This window comes from Aspergillus oryzae, chromosome 5, assembly GCF_000184455.2.
Source record: "Aspergillus oryzae RIB40 DNA, chromosome 5".
In the NCBI taxonomy this organism is placed as follows: domain Eukaryota; kingdom Fungi; phylum Ascomycota; class Eurotiomycetes; order Eurotiales; family Aspergillaceae; genus Aspergillus; species Aspergillus oryzae.
Genome location: NC_036439.1, coordinates 165,810 through 182,620, shown reverse-complemented (window position 1 = coordinate 182,620; position 16,811 = coordinate 165,810). Strand labels below are relative to the sequence as shown.

Below are 16,811 nucleotides of genomic sequence, written 5' to 3'. Positions count from 1 at the left end.
TATAGGATTACGTCCTACATCCGGGTCGGCGACGGAGCGAGCCTATTGACATTTAGATTCGGAGTATGGAATTCATAGGCGAGGCTGATTCTCAGACTGAGAACGGCCTAGAACATCCGGGCAAATACAATTGAATCATCCTATGCCAAGGTTTTAGTGAGAAATTGCAATAGACCGCAAACCCCATTAGTTACAGCCTCGTTATAAGTAATGTGGCTTCTATAATTCCTATATGGTAGGATTGCATATGCCGAATTCTGCAGATCAACATTCCTAAAGTCTTCAAATATAGTATTTATGAGATACTATATGTAATCAATTTTGCTTGGGCTAAGATACTAGAATGGATTTATCGAATTTCAACTCCTACAACTATCTAGCATGCTTGACACAGCCACCGTGTTGATAATTGTGATTCACCACCCTGTAGTGTTGATCAGAGAATCGGAAAAGCCATCCGGGTCGATTTCAGTGGAGAGAACTCTTATCCAGTTCTTAACACTAAAATTCCTAAACACCCGCGCCATCGCCGATAGGGAAGCTGTTCAACCCCGGCCACCACTCAAACGACGATCACCATTGCGGCGCAGGCATTCTACATGACTCGCGCACATCTCAACCTCGGTTGACCAGGGGTCGCTAACAGGCAGCCATGGGTACTAAATGACAGGATCACTTCACTTGCCAATTGCTATGAAATCAGTGTCTCCTTTATCCAGAGAAATATTTCTTCAGAAAGCCAAGGCCCTTCCCTCGCAGTCCCACCCAGATGGCTCCAAAACGACAGAGACAACCTTTACAGAAGGCAACCGTGGTGAAGACCGCTCAGGTTAAAACAAAAGATACACCTGAAACTGTGGATAAAGAGGTCCTTGGTAGAATCGAGAAATGCCTAAGAAAAGCTCGCCATGAGATAACCACAGAGACGGAAGCCAATGCCGCCCTTTTTTTTTCTCTAGAAGCTAATGGCCCAGTACAATGTTTCCTAGGCTGATTTAGTGGCCAACAGTGATGATGGAAGGAAAGCATAATATGTAGGAAGAAGCATGGTGGTGATAACCAACGTCAAGGACCAAACTGCATGAGTTATGACGGAGACCTTTGTGAACAAGTTGGCACGTGCCATGTCTATAATTTTCGATTGCCAGTACTTTTCAACAGATCACAGAACAAGCGTTCATTGGTCTTTCTTTGGTATCGCGGAAAATACAGTCACGGCGGCAGGAGCCTTTAAAATGGCGCACAATAAGATCTTGGACTGGGCATGCTCATATAAGGGCGGTTCGTCCACGTTCAGCTACCGCATTGGGATTGCTGACGGTCTCGTCGCCATGGCCAATCGGGAGAAGAAAATTGATCTCGCGATGGCAATAAAGAAAGAGCTCGACATGATTGCCGCTAAAGAACGGGAGGAGGCCATGGAACGTGAGCGTGAACTTGAAAGGCTCCGTAACATGCCTTCGTTGGCGGTTGACCCTGCTGAATCAGATGACGAGTCCCAAGACGAAGGGCCTGGGTTCCTAGATATAAATGACATGTCTGACCAGCCTTTCAGCTCTTTGGATTCGCGCGAACATGGAAACTTGAATAGCGGAGAGGGAATGGCAGACTTTGATGAATATGACGAGAATGTGATCGATCTTACAGGTGATGTGGATGATAACATCGACAAGATTATTAAAAGAGAGCCTCTCGAAACTCTTGGCTTTAATAGTACCCCTGCCGCTTTAATAAAGCAGGAATCCTCGATCGAGAATCCTTCATCTGTGAAGAGTGAGCTCTTGTCAGGCTTTCCTTGGGTATCTGAGATGTAGTTGGTCCGATTTCGCGTTATATCGGTGCAGGTTGTGGACGACTACCTCAAGGAGCGCAATATCAAGCTGAAAATGAGGAAGTCACGCCATGTGGTCTCTCGAGACTCTTCTGCTTATCGAGAAGGATGGAAGGACAGTTCAAAGATCGACTTCCGCCAGCGAAGATTGGAATGAGTGATACAGACACCTAGTCCGCCGTTCAGTAGCTGCCTCAATGCTATCCCTTCTATTCGATTCTCTTCAATCACTTTATTTCTCCTCCGGGTTCCCATCTTTAGTTGCTTACCCTCCCCGCATCCTTTGGGCCACTATATGTGCAAAATAGTGTTTGAAATAGATCTAAGCTTAGTCTCTGAAGTGGTCCAAGAAACAATGTTTGAAGTATATTCAAATCGGTCTTTCAGCAACTTATTAAACATTAACGAGACCATCTACGTCCGAAGGTATTGTGTCCTGCTTAGAATAGAAAGAGCAGCCAGAAGGCATCAACTGACATAACGATAGCCAATTCTAACACCCGGCGGATTCTTTGTACAATCTCAATATCCTGACAGATATACTCGAAGCCATGGTACTTATAGTCCTGGATATTGCAGGAGACCGTGTCTGGTAGAATCTGAGAACATATAGCATACATAGCATGTCTACATCTGGTATCATTTCATAGGATAGATTCCAATGTCTTTGATTGGGTTATATATATAGAGAGGCACAGTTTAACGTGCCAGCTCGTTAAAGTCAGTGCCCATTTTGCGCGCAGTAAATAGTAAAAAAAGGAGACTAGCCCTGTGATGTCTACCCGACCGTACCAGAAAACCCATGGTCAATCGGGATACAGGCACCATTGATTAGCCTGCTCCCCTTGCCGCATGTCATAGAGACACACACTTCCGCAACCTCATCTATGTCACATAGGGGGGACGGCACGGCCCCCATAATACCTACCACCTTGTCCTTTCCCTCTTCATTGACACCTCTCATGAATGCCTCGGTGATATTGGTGTCCATGCCACCTATCATGAGGGCATTGCACCGAATACCCTTGTTTCCGTAGAATGCGGCTGTATTCTTGGTCAAACCAACCAATCCATGCTTACTCGCGGTGTATGCGGCACCTAATTATTCGTTAGTCTCACAAGACGAGTCGTGTTATGGTAAAGGTTAGATACCTGCTGTCCAACCAGCTTTGCCCGCCAACGAGACAACATTCATGATATAACCATTTGGGTTTGGCTGTTCAAGCATATTGCGAACAGCTAGTCTGCTCAGAAGAAAAGGTGCCGTCAAATTGACGGCCATGACGCGATCCCACAGTTCCTCATCCAAGTCCCCAACAGGGTCAAAACGGTCCATGATCCCAGCATTGTTTATCAGTATATCCACTTTTCCAAACTCGGAAACGATTGTGTCGAACAGACCCTGCACTGCAGAGGCGGAGGTAATATCGGCATTGACTGCTTTCAACGGGCCTTTCACTGAAAGTTCTGCAGAGGTTTCTTGAAGTCGATCGTCGTTGATGTCACAAATCACCACGTTGGCTCCAGCCTCGAGAAACTTCGTGGCGATAGCTTTGCCCAGCCCGCCGGCTCCTCCAGTAACAAGGCAGGTTTTACCGGATAAAGTAGCCATATTGATATAAAACAGGTGAAATAGAAGTTTTTATGCACCTGTCACGCTGGGAACCGCCAGAGGACGGGACCTCCATCTTTTATGTCACTGCCCCCCTATACGAATCGTATTCGGATACGATATTCATTCATGGACATACTTTCACTAATCTTTAAATCGTCTGCCGAAAATAGGCCCCCTGACCCGTGCCGTGCAGCCACTCCCCTCGCGTGTACGAATACGTGGGCCATGCTTTTATAACAGTCTCCAGTCAGGGCGTTGGTTGGCCAATTGCAACCCTGTGGGGATCCTCGGCTGTCGTATTTGCGTATTCAGTGCGGAAGTATATGGATACCTCAGGCAGACTTGTAGTGATCCCCACAACCCTAGGTTAACTGGCTCTCTCACTTCATTTGATTTCTCACTTACTTCAACTCATTACACTTATTCAACTCAACTGTCTACTCATCCTCTTCAGAAATCTCACCCATTTCTAGCATTCAGAAATGCCACACTTAGTTGTCGGCGAAGCTACTTTCCGTTGTCAAAACAGCGACGAAACGATGCCCCATGGTACGAATATCCGAGGGAGACGACATTGACAGTAAGGAAGAGGGAAAGGATCTGTTGGAAAAGGCATTCAAAGACATATATGGACTCCACTACTCTACTTATTTTTTGCCGACAACGACATCGCTGATTCAACTATCGCAAATTACTCTAGGGAATACGGGAATGAAATCGTCGAGATCAGAGACGAAGATATTATGAAATCGGGATCCACCGCGACATGCTCAGTATCATCAGTTGCGAAAATGAAAAGCAGCTATGGCCGAGTGCCCTTTCTGCGTGTTATTAACCAAAGTTGGATGAGTTCTGGCGCAGTCCGGATATAGGCCTTACAGGTAATATACTTTAGCAGAACGTCATAATCATTCACACGAGGTGTTCAGGAGCAGCACACCCACCACGCATGACAGGTTCTCCCAGCTTGGGACTAGACATTTCTACATGCCAGTAAAACTCATCTGCTATTTGAGATATTTGATATTACTTTTCAAACTTTAAATCAAGTTTCTTAGTCAATTATCTTGGTTATCTTGGAGTCCAGTCAATTCTTTCTAAAATGCCACCATGTAGATCAGTTCTATATGCTAAAAGACAGGATGTATCCGTATATGCGCGAATAAAGGCTTATATGAATGTAGCCTATCTTCTCTATGCATTTACTCCATACACCTCACCTTCCCATTGGTCTATACGTAGAAGTGACCCCATCGAGATGCGGTTATAGTTTCCTTAAACCTCTCCGAGTACACTAGATCCCTAGCAAATATGCTTATACGTGATCCATTATCTCTATTTCATGGTGTGAGCAGCGAAATGACGGGTATCGTGCGGTCAGTGCAATGTACACCTTTCTAATGAAGCTCCAAGCCTCCCATTTCTAACATGCTACGCACATGACATCACAAGAACCCATAAAAGCAACAAATTAGACATTGGAATCAAAAAGCCACACATGAAGAGGCCAGATAACTACAGTTCGTAAGATACATCAGTCTTCTCTTCACCTCTCTTAGCGACTTCCAGCTGGGTGGTCTGTTCATGTCTTAATCATTGAACATGAATGTGTCCGCATGGCAACCCTCGTCATCAGTTTGTATACTGCAGAAACGTTCATATATTAGCCTCATAAGTCACATGTCTGTATCAGAAGCAGATTCTTACAGCCCAACAAGCGTAAGGATGGTTCGCTTGACCGCAATGAATCTTGTCGGGATTCTTATGAGGAAGGTGAGTCAGTTGATGCCGAATGTCTCAAAAATACGAAGTCCAGAGGGAGGCTTACATGGTGGGCTAGCTGCTGGCAGTCTGGCTGATTACGGCATTCCTCGTCGCCATGACACTACACCACATGGTCAGCAATTTCCGTGCATTAGGTAGAAGTATGCAGAAGTGATCCTCACTTCGAAGCCTCCGGCACATCCATGCCAGCCTTGGGCAAGAACTCCGGAGCTCAGGGTGAGAGCAGCGATAAAGGCTGGAAGAAGCTGCATTGTATTGGATAATTGGTTTCAATGGACTTAATTGATCGATGAGTGAAACAGGTTACTATTTCTCGACGTGCGGACCGAAGCCATATATTTATAGCCGTGGATGTGCTCTCCTTTACCCCCACTTGAAATACTGCTGAGGTTAAAGCTCACGTCTTCGTGCAATTGCCAATAAAGCTGTCCAGGGTTGACTCATGGTCTGTTTTGTCGTCTATCCCAGTCCGCATCAGTGGCATCCAATCATCCCATATCTTCGCTTATCTAGTGGACTCGGGGTGGGACATGTCTCAGATATGTTACTTTCACCATGCCACTCGGCGTGGGCTAGGTATCTTACCTCGTAGGATTTTCATGCCGACGAGGAACTGGATGTAACTGCGGAGACTCGACGATATACTAAAAGCTGACATAGGATTGAATCCTGACTGCAGATACGAGAAACATTGATGCTTAAGGCAGTCAAAAGCTCTTTGGCTTTGGCCCCACATCCAAAACTAGACAAGTCACAGAAACAGTGGCGTCTTTCATGGATTTACTATCCCATGTTTGTTGGGCGCCCTGTTACGTGTACGAAGGCTGTATAACAGGTCACACTGCATAGAGCCATACCTCGGTTTCAACATACGTTACCAGACCACGACTTAAGATTTCAAAAGTCGTCATTCGAATTTCGAGCACTTTGTCTCTAACTTGGATGTACATACCATCTAATGTAGGCATCATGAAGGCACAAGTCAAAGGTTCTCAAATAGGACCGCACGGCTAGGTGCATGCTGCGTATACTACATGGAGCTCGAGGTGTCCGCCAATTGATTAATACTAGTGCACCGCTTGGAAATATAATTGATGCAAGTGGTAGAGTAGTAACCCACTAAATGACACACCCGAAGCAGATTTACTCTAGCCGTACACTATTGAATCGTATTAGAAAAATTGTATTAGATGATTATCCTCCACGTTAAATCTCTTATTAAACATAGATCTTCTCAAGATTCGATCGGGATCTGCGCTTAGCACGATTTTTACAAGCTACTGATACGGTTCATCTTTCTTACTTTTAATTCTAGCCGTAGCACAACGATTACATTAGTCGCAAGCTTGTACACCTTGATATCCTATCACTTTATACTTCGGCCTGGGTAGCATAGGTTACAGTGGGACGGTGGCATTACGGTGGCTTTCTCCTGCGTCATTGGTAGATCAGATTGACTTCTGAGTTTAGCACGTACAGGAGATCGACAGCAGTTAGTCGACCAAAATTTAGCTATATGCCTACAGCTCGTGTTTTTGGGGGGCCTGACATACGTGTCATTTCTAACCCCAGAGATCGGGGCAGTGATAGATGTATTGACCTGTATACCAATACCCCTATAGCAGTCTTGTGACTAGGACTAACATACTTCTCTAAGTAGTTTGTAGTAGTATTTGCTCAGTGGTCTGGCGTCATTGCAAACTGGCCCTTCCATGCCGGGATCTCCAGGTTATTAATAGAACAGTGTAGGACTATGCTCAGCGCTACGCAGCCTTGCAAGACACAGAGTAACCATGCTACCCTAGTCATTGATATACACCAGTTCAAGGTAATGAATAGTGTCCTTTTCCTGATCAGCCATGACTCTGAATGAGATTCCTTGGTTGACCTTGATGATGAGACACTACGCGGCTAGCGAGGACCAAGGAATCAAGGATTCAGCCGTCTCTCTGTCAATACCTACATTGGGGTGATTCTTTGAAGTTACCGATATTGATATTGATTAGCACTTACTGTAAAACTCTCAATGTGTTTTCGAGGGCTAAGTTAATGGAGGCCAATTCCACCTCCAGAATGTTTGCTTGGTTTGCAACCTGACATCACACGGCTGAGTCAGCCATAAACAAAAGCCGCTAAGCTTTGCGGAGAATTTCGGTTCCGCGACTCCCAGATCAGGATTATTATCGATTCCCACCAAACGTCCGTCGCGTCACACATACATACTTCCTATATCCTCGCTTACACAACATCTCTGTATTGGCTACTCTGACTCCGTGGTGTATGTCACCCTCCAAGAGTTAGGTTGTCTTTCACAGCTGTTTTGGCCACCGAGCGCCTGCCATTCCAGCGGGCGGGCCAAACGTAGTCGCGATCATGGCGCGAAGATATATGATTCCATGGCTCTATGACTTGGGCATCTGGATCTTCACTCTATGTCTAGACATTTTCTTCCGGGAGGTTTACTCCCGAGGAGCTTGGCGAATCCCCAGACGCGGCCCGGTGATCATCGTGGCTGCTCCACATGCCAATCAATTTGTCGACTCTATCCTGTTGATGCGCATCCTGAAGCACGCAGCCAATCGTCGGAGCTCTTTCCTCATTGCCGAGAAGTCCATGCGAGAGCCATATATCGGCACAATGGCCGGATGCATGGGAGCCCTTCCGGTTGTGAGAGCCCAGGATAATGTCAAACCGGCCGAGGGTAAGATCTATTTGCCGGATCCCGACAATGATCCGACCCTTGTTCGTGGTAAAGGAACCGATTTTACGAATAAGCTCTTCATGGAAGGCGGCACAATTATTCTCCCAAGGGTGGGAAAGACCAGTCCGGAACAGCAAGCCATTGCGCAGATTATCGGGCCGGAAGAATTGAGACTTCGAAAGCCATTCAAACAGTTCGACCAAGATCACCCTCTGTACGACGCGTTGCGCACGGGGACCACTTTCAAAGTCGCCCCGCATATTGACCAGCGTGAAATGTTCGATGCTGTTTATAGCGAACTCATTGCAGGCGGCTGTATCGGAATCTTTCCGGAAGGTGGCAGCCATGACCGACCCAGTTTGCTCCCCTTGAAGGCCGGCGTCGCCATCATCGCATTAGGCGCTCTGGCTCAGGACCCCAACTGCGGCCTGTCTATCATTCCCTGCGGCATGAATTACTTTCACCCGAACAAGTTCCGTTCTCGCGCTGTCGTGGAGTTCGGTAACCCCGTTCACGTGCATCCGGACCAAGTCGAAGCGTTCAGAGCCGGTGGGACCTCGAAGCGGAACGCTGTTGGATCATTGCTGGAAACCATTAATGAAGCATTGACTGCGGTTACTCAACAAGCGCCCGATCATGAGACACTCATGCTTGTCCAAGCCACAAGACGACTGTACCGACCTCTCCGGATGAAACTCCCCTTACCGATTGTTATTGAAGTCAACCGACGCCTGCTCAAAGGTTACACTCAGTTCAAGGACGATCCTAAAGTCATCCAGCTAAAGAAGGCTATATCGGACTACAACCGACGCCTTCGAGCCCTGGGCATTCGGGACCACCAGGTTGAATGGGGCGACGTCAAGCATCGACCGTGGTGGATAGTCTTTTGCACGCTGCTATATCGCGTCGGTGAGCTTCTCACCCTTGCTGTAGGAACACTGCCATCTGTCGCTCTCTTCTGGCCAGTCTTTGTTACCGCCAAGGTTATCTCGGTTAAGAAGCAGCGCGCAGCTCTTGCCGGTTCCGTGGTCAAGCTTGAAGGCCGTGACGTGGTGGGGACCTGGAAGATTCTTGTCGCTATGGGGCTGGCGCCTGCCTTATATACCTGGTACACCGTGGTTGTGACGACATGGCTACATTACTGTCGCCATGAGGGGCATTATTGTGCTGTGTCGCCTTGGTGGACGAACCCCAGAACCTACGTTCCCGATAGCATTCCCCTGTGGCTCTTTTCCATGTTTTTTTTCGGCCTTATGATATCCGTCTCCTTCGCTGGTTTGCGAATCGGTGAGATCGGCATGGACGTACTCAAGTCTCTCCCGCCCCTTCTCGTTGCCTTGAACCCCATCTCGGCAAACTCGTTGGCCAAGCTGCGGGAGGAGCGCCAAGCTTTGTCGACCAAGGTCGTCGACACGATAGATACCTTTGCCCCGGAGATCTTCCCAGATTTTGAACATGAGAAACTCGTTCCCCATGGCTATCCTCATGATGACACATATCAATCTCGGTTGAAGAGCATGCCACCCAGTGAGCCCGAAAGCCGAAACACCAGTAAAACCCGAGGCAGCCGCAGCCGATCCCGAAGTGCCGGCTTCCTTCAGGACACCCTGCTCAAACCACTGACGATCGGATCGAAGGATGACCTCGGCGAAGTCAATCGGAGAATTCGCGACTCGATGAAGGAGCGAGGCCGTGAGCGCGTTCGAGCACAGTACGACTCGGATGCAGACGCTGTGTTGGTTGACGGTTCTGGCGGCAGTGACAGCGGAGATGCAGTGGAAGAGAAGAAAACCAGATAAGTTTCTTTCGGTGAAACAAACCCCAGAGATTCTAGTGAAGACTGAAAAAAAGAACAGAGCATATCTGGAATTATGCATTTTGTACAAAAGCGCAATAATGGTCTATGAGAATTAAGTTAATGATTACATGAGTGAAGGTGAACCCTCGCAGACTTCCGTGTTTTTAGTTTATCACTGTACCTGACCTACGGCTACAAACTGGACCTTGTAAATAACTCCAACACGCCATTTCAGTCACTTAGTCGGTTGATATTGGCGTATACCACGTATTCGAGGGAGTATTCTCAAGACTCAGTATCGGTCCACATGACATCCTATTCACGCTCGAGTCTGCATCACACAGGCCCCTATAACTGCATCTCAAAAGATCTCTATTCCTGGCCGGGTCCCCTGTATGCCTGCGGTACCAAGTGGGTACCTCTTATCCTCCTCGCGCATACGGAAATCGTATTACTGCAGATAATCTACCGTGTGACGTGATGGTGCATATTACCCCTCCTGGAGCGCTGATCACTTCGGCGCCATCGTAAATTGAAGATCTGAAGAGAACCGATCGGCGAGGCCAATGTTGCGACCAAAATGAATCGCAAAACCAGGCCTCATCATATCGATCATTTTCATGCAACTAAAGTCACGCAAGAAATAACACTATGGCATCGGCTGCACCTGCCAACATCCAGAAGGGAGGACAATCCGATCCGCTCAATGGGGACGATCCGAATGGTGTAGGTGAGACGGAGGTGCTCTCAGGGTCTCAAAAGCTTCACAGGAAGCTCCGCGGGCGTGAGGTTCAGCTCTTTGCGGTAGGAGGAGCTATCGGTACATGTAGGTTGGTCCTAGACCTGTTAACGACGGCCGCGATTTAATCATTTGCATCAGCGCTCTTTGTACAAATGGGCGCGGCCTTACCCAAGGGTGGCCCGGCGGGCCTCTTTATCGGATTCATGGCGTACGGTACAATCGCTCTGGCCGTTAATGAATGTTTTGGTAGGCCCTGGCCTCAGGATTAATCTAACGGAGGCTTTATTGTATCCGTTTTGGTTAGATAGTGTGGCACCGAACTAATGCTAGGAGGCACATCCAGCGGAGATAGTTTGCTACATGCCCATTCCATCGCCCTTCGTGCGGTTGGCCGGACATTGGGTAGACGATGCGTTGAGCTTCGCAATGGGCTGGAATTACTTCTTGGCCATGGGTTAGTTCTTTTCGCGTCTGACATCCTGTCATGGAGTATACTCACACGGAATGTGTCCATCCAACATATACAGCGCTTAACATTCCTTATGAGATTGTTGCAATCAATGTTCTGCTTACCTACTGGACCGACAAGGTCCCTGCTGCTGCAGTTGTTGTGATAGTCATGGCCATCTTTGGGTAAGGACCTCACAAGTTGCTTAGACCTACGAAAATGCGTATGACACTGATTAGGATATTGAACGTCCTCACCGTTCGCTACTTCGGCGTTGCTGAGTTCTACTTATCGTTCTTCAAGATATTCTTGATGCTGGGCTTGTTTCTATACACGATCGTCACCATGGTGGGCGGCAATCCCCATCGTGATGCTATTGGATTCCGATACTGGAACGACCCAGTTCGTACTCACTTTCAATTTTGCTCGCTCACGTCAGGTAGTTAACTAATCACTGGGCTTTGATTGTGGACGTGTAGGGGGCATTTGTCTCACATCTGGTGCCCGGAGACACTGGCCGCTTTCTTGGGATCCTGAGCTGCATGATCCAAGGCGCATTCACGTAAGTGGATCAATTCATGAATGTATCTTTCTTCAGGAAAATCCACAGTATCACAATGGGAGTGCTAATGGTTATGCGGGCGGGTAGAATAGTAGGGCCAGAATTTATATCCATGGCGGCTGGTGAGTCTGAGCGACTTCGGAGAGTCATGCGGAAAGCATTCGCATCATTTGGTTGGCGCCTTATGTTTTTCTTCTGTATGGGAGCACTCTGTGTTGGGATTGTGATCCCGTCCAACGACCCTACGTTGGCGGCCATGCTGGACGGTACAAAGCAGGGCAGGGGGACCGGCGCCGCGTCAGTAGTATTCAAGACATTGAACACAGGAATACGAGTTCGCTGACCACGATTTAGGTCTCCCTATGTCATTTCCATGAACCACTTCGGCATCCAAGTCCTACCGGACATTGTCAATGTGCTAATCATGACCTCTGTCCTGTCCGCCGGAAACAACGTCGTATTTTCCGCCTCGCGGACGCTATACGGCATGTCTTTAGAGAACAAGGCGCCGAAATGGGTTTCCAAAACGAACCGAGCAGGATTGCCATACAACGCAGTGGTTATAGCCATGGCATTCTGCCTCCTCGGTTTCCTACAAGTCAGCAATAGCTCGGCCACTGTCCTGAATTGGCTGGTCAGTTGCATCGCAGGCTCCTACCTCCTCAACTATTTCGGAACATGCATCACCTACCTACATTTCTACGCCTCACTGCGTCGTCAGGGCATCTCACGCGATAATTTCCCCTATCGGGGTCGCTTCCAGCCCTACACGGCGTGGTACGCTCTTTGCGGAACGGGAGTGATGGTCCTGGTCTTGGGGTATAACGTCTTTCTCTCCGGTGGCTGGGATCTGAAGTCGTTCTTTCTTAACTATGTTATTATTGGGTTTTACGTGCTCACTTTCGTGTTCTGGAAGATATTCCGACGCACGCGATACGTGGGGATCGGCAAGGCGGATCTCCAGTTAGGGAGTATCAAACGAGAGATTGATGAGTATGAGGAGGTGGAGTATGCTCGTAGAAGAGGGAAACCGGTGGCCTTGCTGGATCGGTTGTTCGAGTAGAACATCCGTCCTCGTACATTGCGTATATAGATCCTTGACCATAGTTAAGATATTTGAATAGAACAAAGAACTAGTTTCAGCCCCCAAGGCCGATGTAACTGTAAGAGTGGAGCTAGTTAGTTAGCAAGGAGAAATACATCGCTATCTGATCCCTAAAACTGGCGATCACTGCACCATCCGGGATAATTCTGGATCCACGTCAGTCCTGCGGGGATAAGACAATCAAGATACGAAACAGGACCCACGCAAAGACTTAGCGCTTACGGTGAATTCTTCTATTTATTGTCCCAGTCCCGACATATCATCTTCGCTATCTTGACTCCAACAACTCACTGTTGCTGCAACATCCTACCGAAAATGACGACCTCCAACGAACAACCCTCCAGCCTCCCCTACCATGGCTCCTGCCACTGCGGTTTCATCAGGTACATCGCCATCATTCCAATGCCACCAGCCGTCGCCCTCGGAGCAGATGCGACCAAAGGCCCCCACCTCCGATTCTACAAGTGCAATTGCACAACCTGTCAAAAAATGGGCCTATTCCACATGCGACTTCCAGACGCGCCGAACCAATTCTTCCTACTCTGTCCGCAAGATCGCGATTCTCTGGCTAATTATAAATGCCAAAACGGTCATATCAACTGGTTCTTTTGTCCGACGTGCGGCGTGCGCTGTTTCGCGACCGTACCGCATTGGAAGCAGGACCAGATCGATATCGAGAAGATTTCGGCGGCGGTTCCCAAGCTCGATTTACCGGGTGTCGAGGAGTCGACTAAGACGGTTACCATTTGGCGAATGGATCCTGATACCTTTCAGGAGGATGTCACGGGGTATTTGACGATCAATGCGCTTACTATTGATCAGGATCAGGCTCATGGGAAGAACATTGATCTGCGCCAGCTTGTGGACAATAAATGGGTCCAGTATTCGGATTGGAATCTGAGAAAACATGAGAGTCGATATGACTATCCTCAAGAGAGAGGGACGTGGTAGAGATCGTGGTTGGCATGTCCTATTTATATTACATATCGGAGTCCGGGTCGAGTGGAACATATTCAGGATCAGACATTCCTGGATCTCCGATCTATCGGAACTTGCGAGGTTTGGAGTTGATGTACGGGGGCGGAGTACTGGCATGGAACAACTATTGGCTCAATTCGATATCGAGGTGTGATTAGTTGGGGGAATGGTGACTATGGAGTAACGAAGCTTGTCTAACTAGTATTTAGCCAAAAAAGCATAGAAAAACCTAAATCAATGAATCGTACGGTAGAATGATATACAGGAGAGGATAGAACTAAGATATATATTTCTCGGATGTAGACAGCAAGATACGGAATAAACGCCATAAATAGCGATCAAAACTCGCTAAATGCACCTTAGTTTAAACTTTATGTACTTAGAGCAAAGAGCAACTCCAACTCCCATTTGATGAGTTTTGAGAATTTGACATGAACGATATACAAAATGTCGGGCCAAATCTGAACCGTAGGCGAAAAGACAATGTATGCTTATTTTTTGCTTATTTTTGGTTTCTTTTGGCTTATATTATTAATTAGTCAAGCATTCCTTCAAGAACTGGCCGGCTGGCCCAATGGCAAGGCGCTTGACTACGAATCAAGAGATTGCAGGTTCGACCCCTGCGTCGGTCATTCTTTTTTGTTTTTTTTCCACCACCACCATTCAGTAGTCAGTCCTGCCTGAATCTACACTCTACTTTCTGCTCTCCATTGGAAAGAAGTACCTTTGTGTCTACCCCGAGGATGGTCCTTGTCCAGCTCTAGTGTCCCCAGCAAACGACGCTGATCGCTTTACAGTATCGATGAAAACGTGAAATGAAAAAAGATCAAAGGTCCGCGACAAGAAGGCCCTGCTAGATGTTTTGATTTTTCTATTTTCACAGCCAGTCTCAAAGTGAGTATGGACATAGATTTGTTGCATTTAATGGTGATTTCTTGTCTATCTGAGATTCAGCAGGCGTAGCTATGGTGTAATATCCATTCCCGTGATGAGTTTAACGCTAAATCCTCCGTTCTCCTAAGAGCTCGGCTCGCTGATTTCAACTGTCCACGCCAATGCTTCTCCAAGATCCGGGATGCCATTGCTGCCGGAGCTGATCTCCTGCACCATCGTGTAACGGCTGTCATCACATGCACCGCTTGCATTGGTAGTGGCATGATAGGCGATCCACGTCTGCGAAGCGTCTGGGCTTTGGAAGAACGAGTTATGACCCGTTCCATAGTTTCCATTAGCCGATGACAAAAGGCAGCCGTCGTGCTTGCTCCAGGCGTTCTTGTCGGTCGGGTTGGTGGAGCCGTCCCAGGTAAGGAGGCCCACGCAATAGTACGCCGTCCAGCAGTAGGAAGCCGAGTACCCGATATACGTCTTGCCATTGAGATAGAGGGCCGCGGGACCCTCATTGACCGGGGTACCGTGCGTTTCAAAGTCTTCGGTAGGCTCAGAGATAACGGAGATGTCGCCTGTCAACGAGGTGTAGTCCGATCCCAGCTGTTGGATACAGAGGGATTGATATGTGACACCGTCGAAGCATGACCACACCATAAAGTTGCCAAAGTCGTTGAACCGGACAATCGTCCCGTCAATTCCCCATGTCGTGGTCAGCTGGCCGGCGTAGGTATAATCATCCCAAGGAGTCGCTCCACCTAAAGACCGTTAGTTCTGTAAAAGCAATGTTCCGAGCTTAACAGGACACCAGCTTACCTTCCAATACATGCATGCGCTGGCCATCCAGATCCGCACTATTGCCAGCCGTGTAGTAGATGTACCACTTATCACCCAGGTAGTGAACTTCGGGTGCCCACACGTTGCAGCAGTGAGACTCCTCGGTGGTGGTGTACACCACCTTCTTCTCGGCCGTCTTGAGGCCGTCGACGGTAGTTGCCCGACTGACTTGCACGTCGTTCCAGGTCGTCGTGAGAAGGTAGTAGTAGCCTCCGGTATAGACCATGAAGGGGTCACTGCCCCCGGGATTGCGAATTGGGTTCGTGTAGGCGGAGGCTATGGGGAAAATCGCCCATAGCCCTAGAAAGGCCTGCAATAATCGGAGCAACATCGGGACTTGCAACGAAAGGAGTGTCAGTTTCAGACTATCTTGTTAGTCACAGTGATCGTCCTCCCCTACGGTATTTATGCACCGTTGAGCAGTCACCAGTCATGATCTATCGCAACCGACCGCTGGTTTCATCTCGCAAACCGAGGCACCCCCCCACCGGAAAGATCCCTGATTGATACCGACGGGGATATCGAATATTCCGGAGATGTGGAGCACCGCCATGAAGAAAATCATCGGCCAATGCGGGGGAACGTCCTGCCAAGACCTCGACAACCGATGCTATAAACGCCGGAGAAACTTGTCCTGTCAAATGGCGCTTATGAGTTGTGGAAGAATTTCTTCTCTGATTTCTGGACAAGAGGCCAAGTGCTAGGCATTCATCATCGAGTCCACGGTATATTAGAGGTTTTAATTCACCTCATGGTATATGTTGGACGCCAATTCAAAAGGTGATGCAAGTCGGATAAAACAATAACTTCCCCGTAGAATTAATATTTCAAAAGTCTACAAAATTAACCTAGCGTCAAAACCCGCCCTGAATCTGCACCAGGTTTGGGCTTAGGTTAAGTGCTCAAAACCTAGCCTAGTTTTAGATTCTAGATTAAAATCCAGTGGTATAAAGTTAGAAATCTAATACATTCTTAGCGGCGAGTCACAGACCTACTGTAGCGCCCCTGCAGTTGCTGCTGCTCACCTCACTACTAGTATTCAGATACCTTACAAACACTTGGACCAAACTTGATCCTAATATAGCACGCTTTTATCACGATATCTCTCCATGGCTAGAGGCATAAGATCTCACTATCCTACCTCGCGGGACTACAGGTTATCTTTCAGCTCTAGTAGTTACTACTGGAAGAACTCTAATCTCACTTCTGGAGAGAACATCCCAGAGATGTCTATTGCGGCGCTAACTTGACGGCGCATCCATAGATAAACTGGGAATTACATTAGCCTATAGTCATAGCATAGAATGGACAAAAAGAGAGGTTCTCCGGTATATGTAAGAGAAAGGACCGATCTACATACAAGACGACGGCTGGGCATGCAGGGCGCGTGCTAAGCTGACAGTTCACTTATCAAGTGACCGTGAAAATGGCAGTGGCTTCATCAGCCTGGTCGATCTGGCTAGTAAGCCGACCAATGTTATTAGCAATTGCCGATATAGCTTACTGTCCTTTTCTAAGTTCAGT

At 47.8% G+C, this 16,811-nt stretch overlaps 6 protein-coding genes and 1 non-coding gene across 7 annotated transcripts; 5 read left to right on the top strand and 2 right to left on the bottom strand.

Moving 5' to 3' along the window:
* Positions 1-1,088: 1,088 nt before the first annotated feature.
* AO090701000832 (uncharacterized protein) lies at positions 1,089-1,814 on the top strand (the record flags this gene model as incomplete). The annotated part of the gene is made up of 1 exon (XM_001823567.3): positions 1,089-1,814. The coding sequence occupies one exon, from the start codon at positions 1,089-1,091 to the stop codon at positions 1,812-1,814; it is 726 nt and encodes a 241-aa protein (XP_001823619.3).
* Positions 1,815-2,609: 795 nt separating this feature from the next.
* Positions 2,610-3,443, bottom strand: AO090701000833 (SDR family NAD(P)-dependent oxidoreductase; the record flags this gene model as incomplete). The annotated part of the gene is made up of 2 exons (XM_001823568.1): positions 2,610-2,929; positions 2,984-3,443. 2 exons carry the CDS (start codon positions 3,441-3,443, stop codon positions 2,610-2,612), a joined length of 780 nt encoding a protein of 259 aa, XP_001823620.1.
* Positions 3,444-7,604: 4,161 nt separating this feature from the next.
* On the top strand, positions 7,605-9,731 carry AO090701000835 (lysophospholipid acyltransferase family protein; the record flags this gene model as incomplete). The annotated part of the gene is made up of 1 exon (XM_001823569.1): positions 7,605-9,731. The coding sequence occupies one exon, from the start codon at positions 7,605-7,607 to the stop codon at positions 9,729-9,731; it is 2,127 nt and encodes a 708-aa protein (XP_001823621.1).
* Positions 9,732-10,381: 650 nt separating this feature from the next.
* On the top strand, positions 10,382-12,545 carry AO090701000836 (uncharacterized protein; the record flags this gene model as incomplete). The annotated part of the gene is made up of 8 exons (XM_023237131.1): positions 10,382-10,556; positions 10,611-10,718; positions 10,816-10,926; positions 11,000-11,105; positions 11,160-11,322; positions 11,400-11,482; positions 11,531-11,779; positions 11,837-12,545. 8 exons carry the CDS (start codon positions 10,382-10,384, stop codon positions 12,543-12,545), a joined length of 1,704 nt encoding a protein of 567 aa, XP_023092305.1.
* A 357-nt stretch (positions 12,546-12,902) lies between these two features.
* On the top strand, positions 12,903-13,538 carry AO090701000837 (uncharacterized protein; the record flags this gene model as incomplete). Its single annotated transcript, XM_001823571.1, has 1 exon — positions 12,903-13,538. The coding sequence occupies one exon, from the start codon at positions 12,903-12,905 to the stop codon at positions 13,536-13,538; it is 636 nt and encodes a 211-aa protein (XP_001823623.1).
* A 587-nt stretch (positions 13,539-14,125) lies between these two features.
* On the top strand, positions 14,126-14,197 carry AO090701t00015. Its single transcript has one exon. It is a non-coding gene; the product is annotated as a tRNA-Arg (tRNA).
* A 385-nt stretch (positions 14,198-14,582) lies between these two features.
* AO090701000838 (glycoside hydrolase family 43 protein) lies at positions 14,583-15,513 on the bottom strand (the record flags this gene model as incomplete). Its single annotated transcript, XM_001823572.3, has 2 exons — positions 14,583-15,208; positions 15,267-15,513. 2 exons carry the CDS (start codon positions 15,511-15,513, stop codon positions 14,583-14,585), a joined length of 873 nt encoding a protein of 290 aa, XP_001823624.3.
* Positions 15,514-16,811: the final 1,298 nt, after the last annotated feature.